The sequence below is a fragment of the Lepisma saccharinum genome, chromosome 13 (genome assembly GCF_977018435.1).
Source record: "Lepisma saccharinum chromosome 13, izLepSacc3.1, whole genome shotgun sequence".
In the NCBI taxonomy this organism is placed as follows: Eukaryota; Metazoa; Arthropoda; class Insecta; order Zygentoma; family Lepismatidae; genus Lepisma; species Lepisma saccharinum.
Window position 1 is genome coordinate 67,197,708 of NC_139241.1, and position 10,900 is coordinate 67,208,607.

At 35.6% G+C, this 10,900-nt stretch overlaps 1 protein-coding gene across 3 annotated transcripts in view; it reads left to right on the top strand.

Annotated features, from left to right (window-relative positions):
* Window positions 1-7,699, top strand: part of LOC145997018 (small ribosomal subunit protein uS3m-like) — a 32,575-nt gene extending 24,876 nt beyond the window's left edge. The window contains exon 3 of one of the 3 annotated variants that reach the window (XM_083133639.1): window positions 7,264-7,693. In XM_083133639.1, the coding sequence (XP_082989765.1) occupies window positions 7,264-7,553 (290 nt within the window). In that variant the 3' untranslated portion in view covers window positions 7,554-7,693. Of the gene's footprint in view, window positions 1-7,263 lie in introns of all 3 variants that reach the window. The other 2 variants (XM_083133640.1, XM_083133638.1) reach the window with 2 other exon arrangements.
* The last annotated feature ends 3,201 nt before the right edge of the window (window positions 7,700-10,900 follow it).

Here is a 10,900-nt window from a genome sequence, read left to right on the forward strand (position 1 = left end):
AAAAAAAAAAAAAAATGAAATTTTCATAAAATGTCAAAAAATATACACATATTGGTACAGGTCTACTGAAGGTTCAATCAATATTTCAAGGTGGTATGTCTCTGGTATCATATGAAAAGTGAATTCCTTTCAAGACCATGTAATGATTTAAGTTAACATATTTTACATACCTAACCACATTATAAATACAGAAGCATGCATACCAAGAAACTGCTTAGTGATACAGAAATTATTTCTTTGATAAAATGTATGATGCTTGTGTCATCTCCTCTTGCTTCAGCTGGTATGTTCTACTGGTGGCTGTTACAGGGTTCACTTTGCAAAGGACTGCGTATCTTGGGATTTAAAAAAAACATGTGGTCACCTTGGATAACTATATGACTGCTGGACCACAAGGATGCGAGAAAGACACCTGCACTTCACGTTCTACATCTTTTGAAAATACACATTCCACCCACCAATTGGCATCATACGCACACGCTACAAAACCTGTGATGTGTTCAAAGGATACATTTTCAACATCTGCATTAACTTTAACACAATGTACCAAAGTTTCTCCAGATGCAGAAAACACTTTAGTCTCCACTTTTACTGTGCTTACTGGTATGAATGCATGAAACCTCTGAGTTCCTGTTACAGCTACAGCTTCACCAAACCATGTCTGTAAAAGTCTCTCTTCTTCCAGATATTCCTCATTTGTCATATAAAAGAAAATTATTGATGGAATGTTCTCCTTTCCGCACTCAAATAGCTGGAGTGGTGTCATGATTTGGTTTGAAAGAGGATTCTGGAGACTAGCTTTGGCTGCCAGCCTCTTTACTGTCCCTCCAACACCAGCACACACTCCCTTACCATGTGATGTTGCATAAAAATGCCACTCAACCGCAATGCCATCGAAATCTCTACGATGGTTGCACAAATTTGCAGTGTTTTTGCGGTTCTTATATTGAGCTGCTGAACCATCAGAGAAGTAATATACTTTCCGTAAGTTTGGCAGACAATCAATTTTTAAGAAATCTAAAAGCTTTCTCTGGAAAACTTGGACAAGAACAGTGTTGTGAATCAAGCAGTCTGAAATGAAGACACAACTCTTTATGTTTTAGAATATCTTCATTGTCCTTAAAACATACTACAAATGGATGAACTGTTGCCATTGAGTTGTTCCAGTGGAACCCTTTTACTTCATCCTGCAAAATAAATGAGTAATTCTCAGCAAAATCACATTTCACCACAGGTTCATCATGCACTAGAGAACTTTTCTTTTCATAAAAATATACTGATTGCTGTTTGGCTATAAAATCGTGTCTCTCGAGATTGATCAACGGATTTGAAAAATCTTGAACAAATTCCTCTGGATTTAGTAATTGTGTCAACAAAACAGCGATCCACTGATATTCACTGCTTGTAGGGTTATATTTTCAATCATCTCTTCCTCAAGGCTTGTTAGCAAGGCTTCCTTGAAATCAATTATGCTGGGACAGGAAACATACACATCTAGAAAACACTTCTGTTGTGGTACCCTGCACATTTTTTTTGAACAACAATCTTGGTATGTTTTTAATGAATTTTCATGTCCTGGGAGAGTTATTTTATTTAAGTGAGCTCCAGCTATCATTATTTTAACATTTTGATTAGTGGTACAAACACATACAGTGTGGGTACCACTATTATGCAACTCTTTGCTCTTAATTCTACAAATTTTGAACACCCAATCTTAAGTAGCGGGTATTTAGATTTAAAAAGTCTGAATATTTCTCAGATTTCCCAGGATCAATCTGTTTTTAATATGGATACCTTTACCATCTGTGTTCCTCCCGGAAACATAGTCTTTCTTGCCAGGCATTTGCCTGCTAACTTCATCACTGCAGTAAAAATCTTTAACTAATGAGACTGTTTGTTTTGGCAAAGTTTTTCCAGGTGTGAAGTCAGGTGAGAACAAACTTTCCTTCTCGTAGAGGTTTTTTTTTCTTTTTTCTTTCCTATGTAATTACTAACACCAAACTCATTTTCAATTTTTCCATAAGACCAACTTTTGGCAAAATAGACAAAATCGTGAACTTTTCACTTTTATTTGCAGTTTTAAATCTCTCTTTAAGTTGCTCAAAGATTTCCGATTCTGAATTGCTACAGTGGCATTCTTCTTCATCTTTATCTCCTTTTGCATTAAAAAGGGATTGGGTATAAGTGTTTATTATTTTCTTTATTTTTTTTCTTTACCTGCAATACCTTTTCGAACTCTTCAGTTTCTTCTTCCTCACTGGAGACTCACCAAGAGAGATCAAAGAGATTCAAGTAGCTGAACCCTGTATCAACATCCATATATTCTGAATCTTGGTTACTGAAACTAGGACCAGCATTATCATCTGGCCCTGAAGGATTTTCTTTTCTGGAACGATAGCCTTCTTTTCCTTCCCTAACTGCAGTCTACAGGAAGTACAAATTTTCATGTTTTCTTCAATTCCGTAATTTAAAGAAATCATCCAAGCTGCCACATTCCTCAGATCTTTACTACACCAGTCCCTTTTTCTTCAAAGGATTACAACAGTAAATGGACCACTTCTTGCCATCCATATAAAGATTTTTTAAAAAAAATGAAGACACTAATAAAGCAAGTTTCAAACAATTCACAGCACAGAAGTTAACTGAGATGTACACACTCCGATAGCTACAGCACAACTGATCCAGTTGGACAAAGAAGCATAGGAGAGCAGGAATAAACAAGTCACTGTAGGAAAGGGATGACTCACACTTAAGCTTTAACTGTCTCTCTCTCATGATACCAAAGAGATACCACCTTGAAATATTTACTGAACCTTCAGTAGATGTGTGCCAATATGTGTAAAATTTTTAAAAATTTCATTTTTTTGGAAATTGTAAAATAAAATTTTGAAAAACTTTCAAAATTTGTTTTTCGCAAAAAAAAAAACAACAAGCATGTTGTATACCAAATGAAAGCCCATCATAAGCTTTAAAATGAGACCATGCCCAGCCCTGTACTCGAAACAGGTCTCTTGCAAATTGTATTCAGCGGTGAGCAGTTTTTGGCAATTTTCAAATTTCAATAACTCAAAAACCGGCAACATGAAAAAAAAAATATTTTGTATATTTCAGATGATAAAAGACATGTACGTATATACCAAAATTTAGCCACATCCATGACATCAAAGGTTTATGCACTGGTTGATTTGACATAGAATCTCTTAAAGTTTTATTTCGTAACAGCTTATGTCCTATAGTTACGCATTTGGCTGTTAGAAGGCAGGTTTTAGAAAATGGCCTGTCATGGCTTTGTTCTTTGTGCTCAAGTTTCATCAGTTTGTCAGTTAACATTGTTCAACAAAATTCCATTCACCTGTAATATGCATAGTTTCTGGTTCAAGAGCCAGAGTGCTGCATAAAAAAACCAGAAGCACAAGTGGTTCAGGGTAGAGAAGCTTCCCAATGCAGTCTTAGAAAATGAAGAGAACTGACAGTGTGGCATATTTTGCTGAAGTGACTAAGAAAAAGCCGTAATGACATTTTTCCTTCCAGCTTGATCACTTGAGGATAACAATCAAGTGTTGGGCAATGTTAACTGACAGACTGATGTAAATCTTGTAAAATATGCTTTCTAGTGGCCAAATGCATAACTACAGGACATTGTCAATTTTGAAATAAAGCTTTGATCGTGTCTCCATCAATTGGTGTGGTTATAAATGTTTCATGACTTGCCCGGAAATCAACAAAAAGATATTGAAGTCCCAACAATCATTTTGAATAACCCTTTAATATGAAAACATGCTTCTTTTCAAAGTTATACCACAAAGGAATGAAAAGAGATTAACACTTGCAGTTTTTATTTTTGAAAGAGCCAAATACTACTTCATGGGACGGGTACTACTTTCTGGATGGCCCTCGTATATATCGAGTATAGCAGCTACTGCAAACTACATTTGTAGATAACAGTGTGATACTATAACTAAAACACCTTTGCAGAGATTGAGCCAGATGACCAATGTTTGCAACTTTTATTTTTTAACATGTCTTATATGCATTTCTTTTGTGCCTTTTCTCATAATCTACACTCTTAATACTTTTTGCTACTGTACTCCATTGCTGCAATGCCTATTGACATGAGCCAACCTCCATGCCAGAGTGGTTAGTGCATCATGCTACAATGCTGCTAGTGCCCGGTTTGCTCAATGCATGTTAAATTTTAAAGAAGCGTTAAATCAAGTTTTACGCTACATTAGCACATCGAGGCATTTCTCCAACCTTCGTTAAGGGTAAAAGACCTCTAATGTCGTCGTTAAATCTAAAGGCACTCTTTTGCTTCATTAAAGTGCTTAACAGCGTGTTGTGTTGTGTCGGAAATAAGATGGTGAAATTGCGTATGCCAGCTGTTGTGTTGAAAGGTTATCCCAAACTGATTTGAACGTGCTGTATACACATGTATATTTCAGTAAGGAAAAAGCTTAATCCTAAGCAGTGTCAGGTATTGTACTTTCATCCATGGACATTGTAAAAGTATGCATATTTGTTTGTAAAACATACTACCACCCATTTGGAAATTATTCCTTGTAAGGTACGTTCGTACAAGTGGTAAGGATTCTGTCTAACAGTGTACTTGTCCTTCTTTTATCAAACTTCAAACATCCTAACCTAGACAGTAGTTTTTATTTATATATTTATGAACAAAAAAAAAAAAAAATTGTCGAATCATTAGTAAGACTAAGATGGAGCTGTGTAGAGGTCCAAGATGTGTGGCTCTAGCACTTCGTGCTTTGAATGAGGAGGATTTTGATTAATTCAAAGATTCTGGGAGTTGATACCATCCTTCAGGCGATGATTCTTCAGATGACAATGCTGATGAAACCAGTAGTGCATTACATCCAGGAGCAGATAACAACGAAAGTGACATACCTAGAAAGAGGAAAGGAAATCCATCTCAGTAGAAGAAGAGTGTGAGAAAGCGTAGGCAGCTGAAAGGAGAATTGTATACAGGACACCGTGGAATTGAACATGCTGCTCGTCCTATGTTACCTGCCCCTTGCTCTAATAAAGTGAAGCACAAATGCTCAACTTTGATCAGTGAAGCCGATAGAGAACAGTTGTATTCGGAGTTTCGAAATCTTTCCACTATTGACGACCAGCGCCAGTTCATAAGGAACCACATAGAACAGAATCCAAAAGGAAAAACCACAAGGAATATTAGAGATTCAAGACGAAAATTCTCAAATCGCTATTCCTTCACAGTTCAGGATGTGAAAAGGCCAGTCTGTTGAGAGTTCTTCATGTCCACATTAAATGTCACAGATGCATTAATAAGAAGTTCCCTAAGGAAGTGTACCACAACAGGAATACTGGAAAAGGACAAGAGAGGGAAGCAAGAGGGAAGAGGATGTGGAGGACAACAACTCTATTTTTGCTGATATGTGTGACATCCTTCTTTGCAAATCATAGATCATAGATATTTTGAAAGTGGACACGCAGAATTGGAATGTGATTCTGTACATTCGGTGATTGAGAAGAAATCGAAACATGTTCCGGTTTACACCACTGAAGGATTGGTACAGCTGATTCGCACTGCCCGAAGCAAACCTTCGCCAGTGATTGTGAAAACTCTACTTTGTGACGATTTAGATGACTTCAAGTCATTTTCTCAAAATCAAATTCCAAAAAAAATTTCATGGAGAAGCGTTTGTTGGTTGCAATATCGAAGAATGGAGACCAGAAAAATATTCTTCAAGCTTGATTTCAATTCTGATTTCCGTGAAGTCATCCTGAAGCAATCAAGAGGCAGACCAAGCGACAGCCCACTACCGAAGGTCTACAATCAAGAACTTCCAATTGCTGAAGCCAAGTTACAGGACCTTCAAAAAATGTGTGATGACTTAACCATTCCTAGGGAGTACCATCCATTTTACACGTCGCTGAAAAGCAACAAAACTGTTCGTGATAGCTTAACTGAACCTGAGGAAGATAAAGATTCAGATTATGAATAATAATTTTTTTTCTCTTCTGTACTTTTTACAATACTATTTGTAACTTAATGTCATTTCTGATGTGTGTATTACGAAATGTATACCTAGAATAAATAGTAAAAACCATAAAAACTGGGACACATGCACCCTTTGAAATTGTAACTATATTGTAACTGTAGAGTTCATAAAGACAATCCCAGTGCTTTAATCCTTTAAAAATCCTTAAGGAGAGAAATAAAATACATAATTTAACACACCATAAGTGGGTAAAAATTTCACCAATGACGCACATCCGTGGTTTTGGCATTGGTGCGACGAAATAAGGAAGATTAAACCATGATGTCGTTTCATTAATTTTTGGTATAATTTTAAAAAGAAGCATGGATTCATATTATTTCCAAATTACGCATTTCTCTTCACTTCTTTACAGACTTGTAACTTTATTATCTCGTACTACAAGAAAAATAATATTTAAGCTTTTAATGTATGTGTGCACACCCTACCACATATGTTTTCATTAATATTTTTGAAGGGCAAGGGGCACTCCCCGTCTGACCTGATACAGAACAAACCTACTTTGAAGTCAAATTTTAACTTATTTTCTGAAAAGTAACTGATCATGACATTTCATTTTCTATGTAAAAGAAACAATTACTTAACATTACTAAGACCCACTTTTGCAATTTATACATGTTATTTTTTGTGCCCCTGATAATAGTTTTTTTTTTTAAGTTTTCAGTGTGTGACTTTTCTTGTATAAACATACATACTTACTGTGTGATATATCCTCATGTCACACACAATTATTGCCGTATTTCTTGAAGCTTGCCCCACATAATCTTTCAGACATTGACATATTATATATTCATGTGGATTCCCCATCTGGCACTGTTTTTACTCATTTTGTATTAATTAAATGTACATTCTAAATTTCCCAGCAATTTTAAAAACAATTTTTAACATTACATCCTTGAAAATTGTGTTTTATGTCCTTGTAAGAACCATAAACTACAATATAATCAATTGTAGAATTAAAGCAGTACATACATGCAAGAGAAAATGTTGAATTACATGTAGTTGCTGCAAATAAATTTATTTTACTTCTAGCTCTTGAATTCATAAAAGGAGTGAAAATTGAGTCATTCTTAAAGGAGTTTATCTTATTTTTAAACTTTTCTTTTCAATTGTTCTATTAAAGATTGCTTATTTTACCAATAACTTCAAAATGATCATAATTAGCCAGTCCACATATAAACTTATGCTATGCACTATTTCTGAAGCTCACATTCTATGTTCACAGCTAACCTTGTTGGAGGTCAACGTTCGGCTGAGACTGCTGTTGAAGACCTGTTCATTCGGAAATTCATGACCGGCACATGGCACGGACTGTTTATGTCGGAGGTCATTATTAAAAGACAGCATAATATTATTCGCATTGCAGGTATAGTGTGCCAGTCAATTAGTGCCAGGAAGATGTATTTTCTGATTGGCTACTCGGAAGAATTGCTAAGCAATTGGTTACAGTGTCCCGTGAAGCTCGAGCTGCAGACAATTGCCGATAAGAAAGATGCAGTGTTTAAGTACATATAAGCCTGATCTGTATTTTTGTAGAAGTTTCCTTTTGTACATAGAATACATATGTTTATGTTGGCCAACATCTGTGTATATTTTTAACATTTCACAAGTTCCGAAAAACTGGTATGATGAATAAGTTCAACAGTTTGTGATTTTCACATTTTGCATCACTTTTCAACCACTTTTCAGCTTTAGATTTTCATATATTCGCATTGTTTAAATTTTGGAGTCAAGAGTATTCCACACTTCTTTACATTATTTTACAGGGTGAGGCAACTAAACCTGACTGTTTTTAATTAGAAATAAAAACAAAGGTCGTTCATGCAACAAAGTCAATTTAATACATGTTGTTCTACATCTCAAAGCATTTTCAGTGTAGCTACTCACCTGGAATTCCTTGAATTCTGGGAATTATGTGCGAATTGTTGGCTCCGGGACGTGAAAAATTGCAACTTTCATGCTTTAATCCAAATCCCACTGAATTTATTCATATTTATTAATGCCCTGAGGCAAGTTTTTCACAGTTTTAGCTTTTATGTTTACAAAGGAAGGAAAAGAAAAGAAAGCTGCATGAAAAATAAAACAGAATTCTCTCAACCCATTTGCTTTGTTAGTGTCCTTTGCTGCACAATATATCTGGCAGATGGAAGATTATTGCAAGATATGTCCAAGTTTATTAGGTAAATTTCAATTTGAAATTTTTATACAATTAACAATTTTTCATAGATTACTATATTCCGTAACATTTGTGACTTGTGTTTGGATGTATTTCGAGTCTGAGTTTTTGAAATGGCAAAACTAAACTCTGCAATTTTGATTAAATATTATATATACACACCATTTAACTGAATTGTATTAGAATTTTTTTGATAAATTGGAATTGCACAAACCCTTTATATTGTTAATGTATTTGTGTGTTGGGGACGGGGTGGGGGGGAGGCTTTTAATACGTACGGTTGAAATAGAAAATACATCTGCTTGTGCCCTAGAAATTTTTTTAAAATTTGCCTTGAAAACCGGAAATTATACTTGAATTTTATCAAGGTCCTAGAGTGACAACCTTGATTTTAGGAAAATTACATGATTGGCAGTTTCGTGCAAATTCTTGACAAGGACAGTTCATTTTCGGAATACCATTTTATTCTCGGCATGGGACTTCAAGGAGACTGCATCAGCAATGAGAGGAACACCTGGTGGATACCGTAATGTTCGAAATCGCGAGAACATCGAACGAATTCGGGTCCCTGTTTTGAGTAGTCATTCAAACAATGAACTGTCCTTGTCATGAAAATGCATCAAACTACCACTCCTGTTATTTTCCTAAAATGTTTTGAGATGTAGAACGACATGTATTAAACTGACTTCATTGCATGAAAGACTTTTGTTTTTATTTGCAATTAAAAAGCGTCAGGTTAAGTTGCCGGACCCCGTTGAACACTGAGACATAATTGCAATCTAAAAGCCGTACTTGTAGGGACTAGTTTTTTCTTCTTCCTTTCCTACAAATGCCACTACAGAGAGAATTTATAGAGATGTATATAATGTTACTCAATATAATTTGATGAGTAATCAAAGGGTCATGGGTTCGATTCCCGGTGGAGACACAAAGTGTTTCGGATCCCACTTTAAACTGTTGGTTCAGACACGATAAGAACTTACTGTGCATAAAATGGACTTCATGCACCAAATCAATCTATCTGTTGATGATTTGTATTAGCAGGTAGATTACACTGGGGAACAAAAAAAATATTTTATTTTGCGGCATAAAGTTTAATAACAGTTTCAGCACACAAAACAGCTGTTATTGACAATTGTATGATTGGTTCAGTTGAATTGACTCCAGTTATAAAAATAAACACACCATGGAAAATATAGGAGGTAAAATTACTCTACGCTTTTCTCGGTAATATCAAAATTTGATAATGGGCTGAAATTCCCATAATAAACTTATTTATTTATTTGTAAATTGTTGCTAGGCAACTTATGAAGCATTGCTAGGCAATATATCACACACTCAACAAACCTTAAGGAAGAATACCAAAACATAAAAATGGTTTTAGAAAAAAATTGAATATGCTGAACATAAGTGGCTCGTGTGTGTGGATTTGAAGATGGTGATTTTTTTACTAGGACAACAAAGTGGGTACAAAAAGTATCCCTGTTTCCTATGTTTGTGGGATAGTCGTGCTAGAGAAAAGCATTGGACGATAAAAGTTTGGCCCCCAAGGGAAAATATTAGTGGGAAAAGCTAATATCATTCATGAACCGCTGATAGATAGGGACAAAATCATCCTTCCTCCACTGCATATTAAACTTGGGTTGATAAAACAGTTTGTCAAGGCCTTAGATACAAGTTGTGATTGTTTCAAATATATATGCCACACTTTTCCAGGACTAAGTATTGAAAAATTGAAGGCAGGAATCTTTGACGGACCACCACAAATTCGTACACTCATAAATGATGCCAATTTTACAACTTACATGTCTTACATCGAATCTGAGGCCTGACTGAGCTTTGTGTCCGTCGACAAAAACTTTTTGGGGAATCACAGAGCAGAAGTGTACCCCGATATAGTTGGAAATATGTTGAAAAATTTTGAGAAATTGGGAGCTAATATGAGTGTGAAGATACATTTTCTACATAGCCACATTGACAGATTCCCTGAGAACGTTGGTGATTTTAGTGAAGTACGGGGAGAAAGGTTCCATCAGGATATAAGGATAATGGAAGAAAGGTACCAGGGACGGTGGGATCGCCACGTGATGGCCGACTACTGTTGGAGCTTACAGAGGGATTGTCCTCAAAAGCAATACAGCAGGAAATCGTATAGAAAACGTTTCACATAGTTTGTTACTTCATTGTGTACATATTTTCTTAATTATTTTGATCATAGGCCTATATACATTTATTTTTATAATAATGATTGTAATCACAAAAAGAAATATTAAATTGTTGTTGGAAGTTCATTTATATATATGTCTTATGTTTCCGCCATTTTGGTTTAGTTGCATTTATTTCATAAATTAGAGCCAATTCAGGAAATATATTATTATATCATTATTCAGCAGCATGAAATTGCCCTAAATTAGCTCTCAAACACTGTGCCGCAATTTCACTGTTCCCCAGTGTTATCAGTAACAAAAAATATTGAATCTCTGGAGTTCATCTGGTCCCCGTGGTGGAGTGGTTAGCACATTGTGCTATGATGTCAGGGGTCCCAGGTTCAAATCCCGGCCCGGGCATGGATGTTTGTGAGTGTTCATTCATCAATTTCATCATGTCATCACTCATCTCCATCTTCGCAAATTAGCCAAAAGTGGTAAAAGGTAAAGATAAAGTGCTCCCCTGTGCATAGCACCAC